This window comes from Merops nubicus, unplaced genomic scaffold (genome assembly GCF_000691845.1).
Source record: "Merops nubicus isolate BGI_N331 unplaced genomic scaffold, ASM69184v1 scaffold40458, whole genome shotgun sequence".
In the NCBI taxonomy this organism is placed as follows: domain Eukaryota; kingdom Metazoa; phylum Chordata; class Aves; order Coraciiformes; family Meropidae; genus Merops; species Merops nubicus.
In genome coordinates, this window is record NW_008625782.1 from 2,468 (window position 1) to 19,273 (window position 16,806).

A 16,806-nucleotide genomic window follows, 5' to 3' on the forward strand; every position below is an offset into this window, starting at 1 on the left:
TTCATTGAAATGTTAACGACAGCTAATGCTAACTGGTGTTAGTAAATTCTAGGGGAGGGAGAAAAGGTCATGTAAATCCTTAAAATGCAGCTAGATACATAGCCCATCGGGACTAATGAGTATTTGTTGCCCAGATACCCTCTGAATATTTGAGGTTGGTCTTATGGAAGATAGCATTTAGGCCTTGGGAGAAGTGTTCAGCCTCTGTTATTGCCCTGAAGTGGCAATAATCAAGGTTATATTGCTTTTCTGTGCCACCTCTTCCCCAGTGGGGTTCAGGGGCATGTTGATATCATGGGGCTGCTGCAAGGGTCAGTTTGACACTGCACTGGAGCTCTTTAGTGTGGAAGGAGGAAACCCTCTTTACTTGTAGCTGTGAGACTATCTGCCCAGGCACGTCTGTGCAGCCACAGTCTCTGCTCTGTCTCGTACTAAGTCAGGAAAAGTAATGGACAAAATATTTTGTGAGTGCTGAGTGCCCTGTCCCATGCTGTGTTGCTAGTGTTCGATGGGCCGTTTCTGTCCAGCATGGCTCCAGCTTCTCCTGAAGGTGCTGTCATTAGGTTTTGAGAGCTGGAGGAACACGTGAAATAGTAGTGTGGAGAGATAAGTGTGTGGGAGGGGGAAGAGCTGAACCATGGGCAGAGGAAGAGGAGCCTGCTGAGCATGATGCCTGAGCCATTGCAGGGAGCAAAGGTGCTTCATAAGACATGGGGAGCATTTAGGGTTCCCAGCCTGGTCAGTGAGGATTTCATGGTTTCAGATGTGTGCTGTCTTTAGGGCTGGCTTGGACAAAAGAGAGGGGGCCTCAGGGAACAGTACAGAGAAAAGCAGCTGCAGGCAGTGGTGCCTTCTTTCAAGCCAGCTCAGGCACTGAAACGGTGAAGGAAGATTTGATTATTATGTATTATCTTCATAATGTGTTTTGTTGCTGTATGTAACCCTATTTGCCTCACCATAACCAACGTTTTGCTCTTTCTCTTTATAGCATAAGGCTTGTTTGCTGGTTGGCTTTGACCCTTGGACAGTGTCTAAGCTGACACGACCAAGGCTGGGCAGCTGATCGATGTACGGCCAACCTCACTCATAATGTATTTTATCTTCCTGCTTCTCCCTGTAGATTCCCCTGTTCACGCCAGCCCCACGTCCGTGAGCCCATCGTCGAGCCTTTCCACAGGCAATTCCGTGGACGGGCACCACAACTACCTCGAGGCCCCAGCGAACGCCTCCCGGGCGCTGCCGTCCCCCATGAACGCCATCGGGTCTCCGGTGAACGCGCTGGGCTCGCCCTACAGAGTCATCGCCTCCTCCATCGGCTCCCACCCCGTCGCTCTCTCCTCGGCCCCAGGCATGAATTTCGTGCCGCATGCCAGCCCGCAGGTAGGCAGATGTCGCTTCGCAACGATCCAGGGTGTTCAGGCTGGACACTCCCAAAACCTGAGGGAGTGGGCTGGCTGCTGGGGAGACTGGCGTGTTTTGGCCGCTTAGGGAGATCAGCTGTAAAGAGCAATTTCTAGCAGGTGACTCTTTCTGTATAAATGCCCCTGGCACGGACACAAAGAAATACATACCTGTATGTATTTCAAAAACCCTGCATGGTAAGGGGAGAGAGCTAATTCCCAGGTCTGTTCCCCAGGGGTGCAGTCCAGTTCCCCTCCACTGCATCTAATGCAGTGTGTACATGGAAATAATCAGGATAGGCAAGGACTGCAGTGTGTGAAGCATTCCTTCTCTTCCTGTAAAAGGATACCTACTTTTTGTTTCTTTGTTTGGAAAGGAGACAGACTTTCTAGAGAGAGAAATGTTAATGCTAAATGCCGGCTACATACTCTGTGTTGCATATAAACTTTGCCTGAAGAAAAATGATGCACTCCTATCTTTACTGCCTGATCTCACTCAGGTGCTGAGGTTTCTCCCCTGTTCATAGGGGAGACCTGGGTGTTTGGGTTGGTGCCTCCCCAGAGCCATGGATGAGCTGGGAGCCTTTTGGGGTGGCTCTGTGGGACAGGGACATGCTGCCTCAAGAGCCTGGCACCACCTCTGCTGTGACTGGGACCAAGGTGGCAGTGTGGAATTTTTATAGTGGGCTGAAATATTCTAAGAGTCCAGATCCAAGCGGAAATTAAGCCTTCTGTTAACAAGACTTTGCATTTTATTAGTGGGACCTGAAGGCAGGGAGTGCTCAAGAGCCTCAAAGCTCCTGTTGAAGGAGCAATGAGGATGTGGTCCCTGAGCCCTCTCTTGCCCCATACGCTAGTGCTACTCCATGGTCTGTCTGAAGGTTTTTCTAGCACCTGCACCAAGGCTGGCCAAAGATGGTATGTGAAGGTCCCTGAAGAGCTCTGAGGGAGTATAAGGGTGATTTGGCAGGTCTGGCTTACCTTTCACAAGCATCCTGAACTCCTGCGTGGGCCTGGGCTGTCTGCAGTGGACCCCTTCTTCCCCTTGCACCACCTGACTGTTTCCCATCAGTCTGACAGTATTTGTGCCCATGGCATCCAGGGCATGTCCTTCGTGGTGGTGGAGCTTGTGGCAGCAGTGGCTGCATGGAAGCCTTTCCTTTGGGGTTGAGGATGCTCCAGGAAGTGGTTTCCCCAGTCTGGGCACTGTGCCAGGTTCCCAGCCCCAAGGAGTCGTTTTCATTTGTGTTGCCTGTAATGCAAGGAGACAGCTGGGCCCTGGGGATTTGTCAGGGAGGCAGCTAATGGATTTGGGTTCAAGCAGTTGTTCCAGATGTCATACATGATTGCACTTAACCTGCAGGAGTCAAGCTCTGAGGACACTGATGGCTAAAACTGCCCTGTTTCCAACCCCCCCATACATCTTCTCTCCCTGATATTGTCTCTTAGGTGCAGCCAGAGAGAAAGAAAAGGTGGTACCTGAGCTCCGAGTAACTTTTTTTAAACCATAAAAAGTTCCTCCTGGCTCAGCATCTTGTCAGGAAGTAGTAAAAAAGGAGGCTGGACACTTGTGAAGAAGGGGTTGATTTCACCTTTCCTTGGGCCAAGTTCAAATTTTGAGGCATTAGGATTTACAGTTGCCAGTGCCTGGGCTGGGTCTCTGCCATGGAGATCAAACCTCTGCTCCTCCGGGCAATTTTTCCCTGCACACTTTTATTCTTCAGTGAGGCAAAACAGCCTGGCTCCTAATGTGGTAATTTTTGCTGGATAATTTGTATTTTCAATGTCATCATATCTTTGAAGCTTTGAAAATAAAGGGACATAGGTGTGGGAAGATGAAAACAGGCTTTGTCTTTTTCTTTTTCTAATGACAGGTCCAAAAATGCCAATGGGATGAACACTTCTTGTTCTTTGCTGAAATTCCCGTGGAAAATATTGCACTTTTTCCATGGGAAAAGGGTGATTTCTTGAAGCAAATGGAGAACTTGCAACAGCATGCATGAAATGTAGTGGTTTTGATGTTATGGAGATTGTAACAAAGGCTGTAGCTGGATTTTCATCCGCAGCCTTGTCTTTTGTCCCTGCTTCTACCCTTTTGCTGGGAAGAACTTTAGCTGATAAATTGTCATGAGGCTTAAAATCAAGCTCAGTGATGAAGAAACCATCCCTGGCTCTCAAAGCATGGCAGTGGGAAAGATGATTTGATAGTAGTTTTGGGGAGACATTACTCTGCCCAGACAGCTTTTGAGGAGACGTGCTCAATGGCCCCTAATCCTCACTGCCCTGCCGACAACCACTGGAAAGCAAATAGCAATAAAAGGAAGCCCTGGGCAACGTCAGGCTTTGGTCTCTAATCGATGTGGTTTGTAACCTTTAACTTGCAGCAGCCACGAGCACCTCCCGGGGATCTCAGCTGGAGGCTCTGGACTGTTCGCCTGCATCTCACTTGAGCTGATATTTTAGATGCTCAACCTGCTCCCTCTTTCTTCTTTTTTTTTTTTTTTTTTCATCTAGCAACCCTAAATCTGCTGTTCTCCACCCTGTATGTTTGGGATAGCATTTGGGAACCTAGGTCCCAGAGAATGACCAAGATGGCCACATTCTCATGTGGTTTTGCAGATTTGCCTATCACGAGACAGGGAACCTAACCCACTTTTCAAAGAAACCAACCAAACAACATCATTACAGCTTCTGCAGCCATGCAACAGTACAGGTTTAACTGCAATAAATTGTCTGGCTGCAAAGCTCTTCCTTACTATACTGTTAGTGCTCGAGGCCACAAGCAGTCGGTGATCAGGGAGGATCCCACTGGCTTTGCCACTTGGAGGCTGTAACCGAGCAGCTGAGAGTTGCTGTCTGCTCTTTTCCAGCTCTGCTTAGTCCTGGCTTTGGTTACAGCATCAGGACGGGATGAGAGGCAATATCTGCTACCAGGCATCTGCTTAAACCTCTCCAGCTGGATTCACCAGAGGATGTCTTTCTGCCCATGGCAGCCCCATGGAGTTGCTGGGGATAAGCTTGTGGGACGACCCCAGCAGGAGCAGCAAGGGAGGGGTGAGCTCAATTTGGGGATAGTTTCATTGTGGTATGAGTCCCAGCCCTCTAACCTGGCTTCTGGCTTCGGCAGCTCAACGTCCTGAACAATGTCAGCAGCTTGGAGGATGTCAAGCCCTTGCCAGGTCTCCCGGGGATTGGGAACATGAATTATCCATCTACAAGCCCAGGATCCTTAGCCAAACACATCTGTGCCATCTGTGGGGACAGGTCCTCAGGTAGGAGCTTGGTTTTTTTCTCTCTTCTTGGGGAAGGCTTTGTGCAATGCAAACTCCCCTGATGCCCTGAAGCAAGGCTCCTGCAGGAGTGACTGCTCCAGAGGCTCACTGGGGCCGTAATGGCATTGCAGGATTTGTAGCTGGGCCTGGCTTACCCAAGGGCAGACTCCCAGTTTTGCAGATTAGTTGTGCTGTGCCCAAAAGAGAGCAAATCTAAAGCCATGCTCTTCTACCTTATGTGTATAATCTCATTTTTTCCCCGTTATCAAAGGGAAATAGATCAAAATCGCTGCCTGTGCTTTGTGTTAGGTGGGCTTTGGCTGTGCCTGGCTTTTCTCTGCTACTCTGGAGACCTGCAGCCTGGCCGTGCCTTGCAGACCCCCTCCATATCAGCGCACCCCATTTTCTACCTATAGCTTTTCTGCACTTGCACTGCAGTTAAGATGTGGCTCCACATCCTGCCCTTTCCTCCTTTTTGCAGGAAAGCGGCGGTCCTGTAGTTTGACTGCTGCTGGTCACTATTCCTGCAAAAAGGCATAGAATCATAGAATCCTTCAGGTTGGAAGAGACCTTTAAGATCATCAAGTCCAACCATTAAGCCAACACTACTAAGTCCTCTGCTAAAACAGATCAGAATCTGTCTGGTCTGATTCCAACCCTTCAGGTTTGGAAGGGACCACAAGGATCACCCAGTTCTAACCCCTCTGCCATGAGCAGGGACACCTCACACTAGATCAGGCTGTCTAGAGCCTCATCCAGCCTGGACTTAAAGGTCCCCAGGGATGGGGCCTCAACCACCTCCCTGGGCAACCCATTCCAGGGTCTCACCACTCTCATGGTGAAGAACTTCATGTCCAGGCTGAATCTGCCCACTTCCAGCTTTGCCCCGTTCCCCCTAGTCCTGTCATTACCTGATAGCCTAAAAAGTCCCTCCCCAGCTTTCTTGTAGGCCCCCTTAAGATACTGGAAGGCCACAATAAGGCCACCTTGGAGCCTTCTCTTCTGCAGACTGAACAGCCCCAACTCTCTCAGTCTGTCCTCATAGGAGAGATTTAGAGTCATTTAGGGTGACTAAAGCCAAGTCAGGCCTGCTAAGATGATAACCTGCAGCCATTTGTTTTTCACCTTTGGGGTTGGTTTGAGCTCCTGCAGACTGGAGGAAAGGGCAGATGCCTGTCTGCCCACCGACAGCCTCCCCTTGCCTCCCCAGGGAAGCACTACGGGGTGTACAGCTGCGAGGGCTGCAAAGGCTTCTTCAAGAGAACGATCCGGAAGGACCTGATCTACACCTGCCGTGACAACAAGGACTGCCTCATAGACAAGCGACAGCGCAACCGCTGCCAGTACTGCCGCTATCAGAAGTGCCTCGCCATGGGGATGAAGAGGGAAGGTACGTGCGGGCTGCTGGAAGGAATGGGCTTCTACAAAGTTTCCTTTCATTAGGGTAGATTTGGCTCTCGGTGCCCCTCCGAGGCTTGATTGTTCCAAAAACCCACCCTGACAGCTTCAGGGCATTTCTGAGCTTGTTTTGTGGAAGAAATGAGGCTGATGAGGAAGCTACTACATGACATTTGTCTTCCTATCCCATCTAAACACACATACTGGTGGCTATTGAATGTATTAACTGATTTTGACCCGAGCTTGACTTCAGTTAGTGGCCCTTGATGGCTTGGACCCCCTTGTACCATTGTAAACCTCTGCTGTGGACAGCACCTGGCAGCAAGGAGTCCTGAAGCCTACTTCTTTTCTGTGTGAAGAGCACTCTCCTTTTTCATGTTCAGCTTGCGGGCTTCATTTGTCACCACCTAATTCTTGCACTGTAAGATAAGGGTGGATGATTTATTTCTGTCTTTTATGGTTTTCTGTCATTTCTTCTCTTAACCTCACCTTTGGAGATGAGCTCTGGTACAGCTCCCATGCTGGGGTGGTTTTGTGCTGCAGGAGAGAGCTGTATGGAAGCAGTTCATGCAGCCTCTTCCATACTCCACATGCACTCATTGCAACCCCCAAGGACTGTTTCTGACCCAAACCACATAAGGCATTGGATATGGAGCAAGGATCTAATCTAAGGGAATTGGACTCAGAGTGATTTTGCACAGACTTGAAGAAAGCTTCCAAGAGCTGCTGAGGGTGATGTGTCTGTGGTGTGTCCTGCAGCACTGCCTCTCCCACACAATTCTGGAGAGTACAGAGGACTTTGTAAAAGCCACCACCAAATGAGTCTCTGCTGCAGGGGAGAGGCAAGCCCAGCAGCGTGGGTGTTTATCTGTCTACCTCTGCCCCTGCAGCCAGATGCTCCCTCCTTGGTGGGACAAGAACCACCAAGCTGGATTGTCTCCTGAATTATGCTGACAAATACACAGTCAAGTAGTGACAACTAGCACAGCATTTAACTTGCTTTTTTCCAAGATAGAGTATCTGTGCTCTCTCCAGAGTTGAATGGTAGCAGGCAGAGTAGCTGTCCCTTTTTGGAGGCCACGCAGAGCTGGCAAGCTGCTCTCTGGGTGGGAGCTCAAACTGCAGGGCAGAGCCTGGGGAAGTAGTGGCTGTAATGCTGGGCACAGGCTGAGCCCTGTCCTGCTCCCTGTAGCATCATCAGTGCTGCCTCAACCACTTAGGGCAGCAGGGGACTGCAAAGTGCCAAGCTTGACTCAAAAACCTAATCCCAGGCACAGCTCTCCCTTCCAGCTGGGTGCAAAGTGGTTCAAAGGACCAGGGTGTCAACGCGACTTCTCTTCGCAGAGCGTGAAAATTTAAAACCCAGGATCTTGGTGGAACCTGCAGAGGTTTGGCTCCAATAATCACAGGGGCTTTCTGGGAGCTGCAGGAGCTGGGAACAGATTACAGATTGAACAAGGCATCCTGGACGAGTTCGAGGGCTGGGTGATGGGACTGTTATTTTCTTGGCACGCTCTGTCTTTCGCTAAGATGTCTGATGTCTTTAGAAAACACTTCCCTGGCTGCTCCTTGTCCATTACCCTAAAGAGGATAAATGTTTCCCCCAGTTGGCTGGCACCTATATGTCCTGTGTTGCCTTCCCTTGCCAGCACCAGACTGGACGCCCCGCTGGATGAGCCATCTCCCTGGGTGCTGCCAGTTCCCCAGCAGCTAGGTGGTGCAGGGAGAAATGAAGTGCTGAGCATTGCAAGGTGGTTTTGAATCTCGGTGCTGAGGAACCTCCCATGGTTTGGCCCTTCCTCTGAAAGCACCGTAACATAAGCCAGGGTAAGCCAAGACCAGTGCAAGGGCTTATTTCCTGGCACCACTGCAAACAGCAGAGCTATAAAGACAAATGGGAAAGAAATCTCCTGATCCAAGTATCTGACCTAAGAGTTTGTCACACCCGTCTTCCAGCAGCACTTACCTAACTGAGAAAATGGGGATCAAATGCTCCCTCGGGCTTGCTGTGAGCTGTGGGCTTCCTGAGCTGGTCCCTTCCTTGGTGTCCTCTGCGGTTTATACAGATCCCCTCTCCTCTTAAAGGATTCTTTTTTTAATCCTTTGGCCTTGGTGGTTTTCCCACTCCTGGATGCTGACTACTTGGTGCATAGCTAATGGGTGGGGAAGCCTTGAAGCTGTTGAGCAGTGAAACACCAATGTCTGCGTGGCAGGGGCCAGCTTTGCAGCCACCTTCTGCCCCAGTGAACCTTTTGTTTCAGGTATATAGCTGCCTGCAGCTCAGTACAGGCCATTCTCTGACGCCAGGCCAGCTGCCTACCTGTCCCTTAGCGGCTATGGGGCACTTTAGGCTCCTTGCCTGGTGCTGTGTGCTCACACAAGGGAGTGATGCAAGCAGGACTGTAGTTTTGGGACATTCCTCCCTAGCAATGAGCTAAACTGATATGACACCTGCTGGTCAATTTTCTTTTAGCAGGATTTTATTTTCCTTTGAGATTTCTTCCCCAAAAATGTGAATCCAGGCCTTATACTGAGCACAAGGCTTAGCGTACCATGTACGTGTGTCTTACACCGACCTGTCCTCGACACACACAGCAGCCCTGGGAGTTACTAGCTGAGATCTGGAGAGAATTTCAGCAATTCTGTTCCTCCAGTCAGTAGGTATTTTGGAAAATGTACAGAAATGGGAGAAGAGAGTGAAGGTGATGGGTCATTCAGAGGTGCTGGGAACTGCTTTCTAGTGAGGAGAGCTGGGAGAGGTGACACTAGGTCTTGGCAAGTTTTTCCTCAGGAATCAGATAGGTGATGTGTGTGGATCCAGCTGGGGCTGAGGGACTGTCTAGCCCTGCTGCCAGATGCTTCGGCCACTGCGGGATTGTTTGAGGCACCCTGCGAGCACAGCAAACCTCAGTTGGGTGCTGGGTCCCTTCTGCTCTTCCAGCATCTAGTGACAGCTGAGCCTAGGCTGCCACCTGGAGGTATCAACTCTTCTTTCCCCTATTCTGGAGCTCCATCCATACCTTATAAATCACAACCTTTTGTCAAATTTGAAGGCTACTGGTCTACAGCAACGCTGATGGTATTGGGGAGTGGTAGGGGTGGCCATTTTAATGGATGTACACATGAAATATCCTTGTATTTTCTGTCCTCCCCTCCTGAGAAGGTTCCTCGTCCCTCCTCCCAGAGGAAAGGGGACCCACTGCAGGCAGGAAAGTGATGCTGTGATTGTAAAGAGCCACATTTTCATCCTGCAGCTGTGCAGGAGGAGAGGCAGAGGAGCAGGGAGCGCAGTGAGAACGAGGCCGAGTCCACAAGCAATGGCAGCGAGGACATGCCTGTGGAGAGGATCCTGGAAGCTGAGCTGGCAGTGGAACCCAAGACGGAGGCGTACAGCGACATGAACACGGAGAGCTCAGTAAGGGGCACTGGCATCACTTGCAGCTTGAGATGAGAGCCTTTGAGGTGCAATTTGTAAAGACAAATCCTATGTGAACAACTAGCATTTTGCAAAGGGTTTCTGCTTTGCACCACCTAAAAATTGCCAACAGAAATGGACAATTTCTGAATGACTACTAGAAAACAGCATGTACCTTATTTTCCTAGCATTATTTTCTAGTTCCCTTTGCTTTCAGTGAGTAGACGGGTCAATAGCTGGATGCCAGAGTCTGAGCCCAGCAACCAAGACTGGAATGAAGCTGGATGTAGCAGGTTTACTCCTGTGGTATTACTGCTTTGGATAAAGCTGCTGCTCATGCCTGTTCAGAGGCTGCTGATGGTTTTGAGATGTGCCCTGGAGAGCAGGACTGCAGCCTGCCATGCAGGACTTGCTTCGTAAAGAGCAGCAAGGAAGCAGAAAAGTCTAGCAACCAGCTGATTTGGCTGGCTATAGAGGGAATAAAAGCAATAAATATTTTCTCTTCCCAACAATGCACAGCTGGGATTATTGACAATTTGATCATTTCACTTGTGGCTCTGACTATCATTAACTTGTTCTGATACTGTGTGCAGTGCAGACAGTATCAAAAAAAAGTAAATGTGAAAGACTTTACATTGACAAAGTCTCCTCTTCTCCTCTGCTCTTTTCCTTTTGACATCACTCTTAATTAGACAAATGACCCTGTCACCAACATATGCCACGCAGCTGACAAGCAGCTCTTCACACTTGTTGAGTGGGCCAAGCGAATCCCTCATTTCTCCGACCTGACACTGGAAGACCAAGTCATTCTCCTCCGTGCAGGTAATGTCCCCAGCCTGTGGCCTCTGGGGCTGTTGCTGGTACCCCCACCCCTGCTCTGGGCTGTGTGCTGTGCCACAGGAAATCCTGAGCTGATCCATCCCTGCTGTCAGAGGACAAGCAACCCATCCTGAGCCATGATGAGCAGTTGGGAGAGGCTGTGAATGGGGCAGTGGAATCTGCTGTTTGTTGCCCTCTTCATGCAGACGTGCAGGAAGTCTGGGGAAGGATGAATAAATGTGTCTTGTTAATGCAAATCCTGTAACTGCAGAACTTAAACTTATGTGCTGGGCACATTACATCATTTTGTGTGTTACACACTAAAGGGGTTACTGATGCAAGGAACGTGGTGGTTTTAGGAGGAAAACACAGCACCTTCCCCCCACACACACCCCTTTTTTTTCTTCCCATTTTGAGGGAAGAAATCTTCTGCACCTTCCTTGCTGCTGGTCGTCAAGGTTTACCACTCCTTACAGGGTTGACAGTGCTGCAGTTGATTCCTGAGGTCCCACCTCTCCTGTGAGCTGAGTCTGAAGCTAGCAGGGAGAAACCAGCTTTCCTGCTCCACGTGGGCCTGTTTTTTTTTTTTGCTGAACTACCTCTTGTGTCCCACACACCTCCTCTTGCAGGCTGGAATGAGCTGCTGATTGCCTCTTTCTCCCATCGCTCCGTGTCGGTGCAAGATGGCATCCTGCTGGCCACGGGCTTGCACGTGCACCGCAGCAGCGCCCACAGCGCGGGCGTGGGCTCCATCTTCGACAGGTACTGCCCTGCTTCATCCCCAGCAGCGGTGCCCGGGCTGACTCTTTCTCCTCCGAATGGGAAACGTGCCCTTAGTGCAAACTAGAGCAAACCCATGGTGATTTAGGGCAGAACTAGCTTAGAATAAGGAGAGGTCACTGGACTGGCTTAAAAACCAAGAATGGGGTGAAAGCACCTCGCAAAGGGGTTTGCAGCTGCAGATCTTTGGGTGTGAAGAGGGGTGAATGTGTATCTGCCTTCTCCTAAGAGTTGGATGCTGCTGATACACGTGGGAGAGCAGTGTGTGGCATGGCTGTCCCTCTGAGCTGCCTCTTCCTGCAGAGAAGAATTGGGGGTATTCCCAGTGCCTGTCTCAGGTGCTATTTAGCCCCCAGCCTTACAGACTGTACCTGTCTCTAATCATCTGCCCACCCATGTCCCCCACGTGCAGGGTTTTGACAGAGCTGGTGTCCAAAATGAAAGACATGCAGATGGATAAGTCAGAGCTGGGGTGCCTGCGAGCCATTGTCCTGTTTAACCCAGGTAAGTCTGAGGTCTGGGGCAGTCCCAGGTGACACAAACATCCTCTGGGCCATGTCAGGTCAGACACAAATGCCCTCTGGGCCACATCAGGTCATAGGCAGGAGGACTGTGGCAGTGAGCATCAGGACTGCAGACCCAGTCCCCGGCTGTATGATTAAAGAGAGCCTAAGTCCCCTCTTGCCCACACACACAGTTGCCACTGGCAGCAGAAAGGTCCCCTCTGCAGTGTTTTCTTCCCTACTTGGAAGAGGGAGATCCCCTCTGAAGTACTGTGTCCAGCTCTGGACTCTCAGCACAGGATAGACATGGAACTGCTGGAGCAGTTCCAGAGGAGGCCACAAAATTGATCTGAGGGCTGGAACACCTCTGCTATGGAGAAAGGCTGAGAGAGTTTTGTTCAGCTTGGAGAGCAGAAGAAAGAGAGAGATCTTGTAGCAGCCTTTCAGTAAAAAAGGGGACCTATAAGAAAGATGGCGACCACCTTTTTAGCAGGGCATGTTGCAACAGGACAAGGGATGATGGTTTTAAACTAAAATAGAAGAGATTGAGACTGGACATAAGAAAGAAATTTAATACAATTAGCATTGTGAAACACTGGCCCAGGTTGCCCAGAGAAGTGTTCGACGCCCCATCCCTGGAGATATTCCAGGTCAGGCTGGACAGGGCTCTGAGCAATGTGATTCTAGTTGAAGATGTCCCTGCTGCCTGCAGGGGCATTAGTCTAGATGACATTTAAAGGTCCCTTTCAACTCAAACCATTCTGTGATTCTACCTGTACTCTCTCCTTTGTCCAGATGCCAAGGGTTTGTCCAGCCCCTCAGAAGTAGAATCGCTGAGGGAGAAGGTCTATGCCACGCTGGAAGCCTACACGAAGCAGAAGTACCCGGAGCAGCCAGGGCGGTGAGTGTCCCCAGGCAAGACAGGCAGCTCAGGGCAGCACAACACCCAGCCTGGAAAAAGGAGACTGAGGCACGGGGGTCTGTGCTGTCTTGTCTGTCCTCAAAGCAAGGGCAGGACACGAGCCAAAACTGCCCGAGGAACCCAGCTCCCACAGGCTAGCTTCTCAGTGCCCTAGTCCCCGACCAGAGTTTCTAGGGTGTTGCCATGATGTGTTTTTCTTGCTTTTCAATCCAATCCTACCCTCTGCTGGCCGAGCTCTCGAAACGCCGGCAGATGGATCCATCCCCATCACCGCCAGCCAAAGTGATGCACCCAAAGCATCTTCTGCTGTTTTGGGTTGCGGATGTGAGCGCAGCGCTGCAAGCAGGACGTTTGGGGGGCGGGAGGGGAGGAAGGCGGGGAGCTGTCTGCTTGCTGAAACCCCTTGCAGCTGTGCCTCCAAACGGGAGGCTGTGGCTGGCAGAGGCACTGCTGAGGGGCTGCACACCTTCTTGGGATGCTGGGGATTTTGGAAGGCTCTTTTAAGAAGGATTTAATTGGCACCATGGGGATGTAAGTCAATAGTTGAAGTCTTGGAGAGAGAGAATTCTGATGTGGTTGTTTGTGTTTTGGTTTTGTTTGTTTTTTCTTTTAAGCTTTAAAACTGCTAAAATTCTGTTTTGAAAAGATACATATTCCCTCCACACATGCGGAGAGAAATGCTTATTTTGAAAGCATAGGGGAATCCAAGATGGAGAACTCCCCAAGACATTTGTGGGCAGAATTGCTCTCCTGAGCCTCTCGCACAGGCTTGGAAACCTGTTGGAGAGGGCAACCAGTGCCCTCTGCACGCCTCTGACTCTGCTCTCTTCCAGATTTGCCAAGCTCCTTCTGCGCCTGCCGGCGCTGCGGTCCATCGGGCTGAAGTGCCTGGAGCACCTCTTCTTCTTCAAGCTGATTGGGGACACCCCCATCGACACCTTCCTCATGGAGATGCTGGAGACACCCCTGCAGGTCACTTGAGGGTCTGGCCCCTCTCTGGCCAGACCCTGTCCCCCTGTGCCCCTGCACAACCTCCCACCCCACTGCTCTGAGCCTGTGAGAGCTCGAGAGATGTCCTCCACCCTCTGCCCCTCCTCGGTGGGATTGTCGTGTTTTTGTACAGCTGTAAATCACCCCTTCTAACCCTCCCTGGCCTGGCTGTGAGGGCCTCACAGATCCTCCGACCAGCTAACTGTTCCCTTGTCCCCCTGTACAGATGATTGCTTTAAATTATTTTTTCACTCTCAATAAAAGCCAACAAAACAAATAAAATGATATATGAGAGAGGCACTGATTGGAGCAGGCAGAGCAGTGTCCTCTTTTGCTCACTCGGGATATCCCTGCTGGTGATGATGGGCACAGCCCTCTGGCCAAGAGAGGACAGGTATTGTTGCTTCTTGCTCCTGGTAAGGAAGGATTTGGACAAACTTGCTTCTTTGAATCAGAACACTTAATTCCACTATCTTAAAAAGAAACTCTTGGACTCTTTGAATTTTTTAAAGTAATTTAAAAAGTGACTTTTCAATGTGCTTTTTCTTTTCTGAGCTAGTGCAGCCACTGCAGGAAGAACCAAAGTGGTTTGTTTTGGTGCAGGTGGAGTATTTTGGGGTGACCCAAACCTGGCGTGCTCATAGATAACTTTCATTTTTCTGAAACTTGGTAGATCCTGTTCTCTTCTCACACACACACACACCCCGCCCCGTATTTTCACACTGGAAACAGGCTCTTCAACCCCACATTTACAATCTTATACCTCCAGAAGTGAATCTTGCAGTGAGGGAAAGCACAAGACACTCAAAAAAAACAGTCTCAAAGGTCTGCCTGCCCTTTCCCCTGCTCAAATGGCACCACTGGAGCTTCCCATTGCAACCAAGCTACCCAGAGTCAAATGAGTTAAAGACATTAATTTGTTCAATATGCAGAGCTTATCCTGGTGGGAAAATGTCCTCCCAGGAACCCAGCAAAACTGTCTGTATTATTATTCATAAAGCAGGTGTAGTGTTAAGTGATCTGCCCCTCCTGACCCTCTCAGCAGACAGTGTGGTGAGATGCAGCCGTGCCTCGTCTGTCCGTGTGACAGATTGCAACGCTGCCGCTCGGCGACTCGGGGAAGTTTGGGGGGAAGGAGCAGTGACAACAGGAAAGGAGGAGGGATAAAAATGAAACATTTTGTTAAAACTCCCCCACGGGGACATCATTCATTCTCCAGTGTGAGAAGGAAAAAGAGAATCCAAAGAGCAGGAAAAAGAAACAAAAGCCCAAATTTATAAATACTAATTCTTTTTTCAGTGTCACCAAAAAAATCACACCACCTTAGCAGAATTTCAAAAGACATGAAAAGCACTGGTCAAGGAGCTATTTTTCATTAAATGGAAATTATTAAAGACAGAAACTGTTCAACCTGCTCATTATAAAACCATCACCAGAGTTTGGGACACTGCATGCAGGCTATGCTGGGATGATGCCCACACCACACTGCTGGTTAGATAAGGCAAGAGGCTACCTCCAGCCTTTACTTCTACAGGCCTTCTCCCTGTAAGAGCTGTGGGTTTCTGAGAACTGTGGTCTCCAAGTAGCCGGGTTGTGGGGTTTTGGTGTTTTTTTTTTTTTCTTCTGATTATAAAACTCTGAGTTTCTCTTGACCTCCTCTCAAGTTTGGTGGTTTAAATCAAGGAGGTTGGTTAGCATTGGCAAACTTAGCAAGAAAAGGCCTGCAGGAGCTGATGCCATTGTCTGAAGATAGACCATGTGGTATTAATGCTTTTTGTTGAGATACGTCGAGGAAAACATGAAGATCCTCATGCCTGTAGAAGAACTCTTGCTAAGATGATGTCCAAATGCTGTTTTGGAGCCTGCAGCACTGGGAGGGTGCTTTGACTGCACTTGAGTGAGCTTTGAGTGAGCTGCTGCAGCCATCTGGAGAGGACAGGGACCCTTCCACATCAGTAGTGCCATCTCTTTCAGGAGCTCACAGGCTCTCCTCAGCACACATTTGTTGCAGGTGTGATCATAAGTGTTTATGTGGTGCTGCAAGGCTGGATTTTAGTTTGGACATGACATCCAGAAGTGCTTTGCACCATGCTCAACTCTCTCTGATGAGAGTTTAGTGTAGACAGTGTGATGCACCTTGGTGGCTTTAACCAGAGTCCATGATGAGGGATTTAGAGTCCCTGATACTCCATGCTGGCAGAACAGCTTGACACAGTGCAACAGAAAAATAAACTGGACAGAAGAGTGGGATCCAGCCCAGATGGCCTTGCATATGCCACTGCAATCAGTGCAAGTAGAGCTTGTGAGTCCCAGGAGCAATCCACCTCGACTGCCTTGATGCTGATTGTGGTCCTCTGTCTGAGAGCAAATTCAGACCACTGGCTGCAATATGAACAGTCACTTTTTGAAGTTGAAAGTGATGGGATATGATAACCAAGCCTGGGGCAGGAAGTCTCAAAGCGGCCATTTGTGGCTTCTGGACATCCCTACTCTTAGCAGTCTACCTCGAGATGCTGGAAAGGCGGTCTCTGGGTTCTGGGCCACAAGGTTTCCAGGCTGCACTTCGAGCAGGGCTTGTCTTCTTTCTCCAGGTGACTAGTGTTGTGTGTGTTTGTTTTTTTCTTTACCTTTTGTGTGTTTGACCATCTGCTTAACACACACCCCACCACACACTCCCCTACCCTGTGGCTGGCAGGGGCATGAGACTACAAGACACAGAGTGCGGCCTCTGAAAATAAGAGATGGCTTGCTCAGCTGAAAGTATCACTAGCAGACAGCTGTCCTGTGCAGAGGAAGCAAGTCATTGAGCAACAGAGCTCTACTTGCAATCAGTGAGGACCTGAGGTTTGATGTAATCTCCTAGATTTGGTCCTAACCCTCAGGTTCCTCATCAGTGTTATGGGCCTCTAGACGATGGTGTCAAAAAGCTGCCCAAGAGTAGCACTTCACCCACCTTGCGAAGCATGGTGGTGAGTCTCTACTGACGCCCTGAGGAGCAAATCCCACAGCAGCTAGTCATAACTCAGGGGTGTAGTTTTCCCTCAGGATGAAATGCTGCAGAAGAACAGCAGCTTGGTGTGGCTGGAGCTTACCCCATCTGCAGCCTTGCAAAAATCTAGTTTTCATAAAATAGTAGAAATCTCAGTCATGGATAAACTGAAGAAAACTTCAACCCTTGCATGTACATTCTGCCCTGGCTTGTGTGGGGTTACAGCTGGACAAAGACAAAATAGCACTTGAAGAATGCAAAAATCAAGAAATACCAAAGATTATAATCCCTTCAAATGTGGACATTTTCCTTGTTGTC

The 16,806-nt window shown here is 49.6% G+C and overlaps 1 protein-coding gene across 1 annotated transcript; it reads left to right on the plus strand.

The window, feature by feature from the left end:
- The first annotated feature begins 1,089 nt into the window (after positions 1–1,089).
- On the plus strand, positions 1,090–13,770 carry RXRG (retinoid X receptor, gamma). Its single transcript, XM_008945796.1, has 9 exons — positions 1,090–1,380; positions 4,528–4,672; positions 5,883–6,062; positions 9,325–9,485; positions 10,178–10,307; positions 10,934–11,066; positions 11,497–11,588; positions 12,383–12,488; positions 13,343–13,770. Exons 1-9 carry the CDS (start codon positions 1,090–1,092, stop codon positions 13,488–13,490), a joined length of 1,386 nt encoding a protein of 461 aa, XP_008944044.1. The 3' UTR covers positions 13,491–13,770.
- Positions 13,771–16,806: the final 3,036 nt, after the last annotated feature.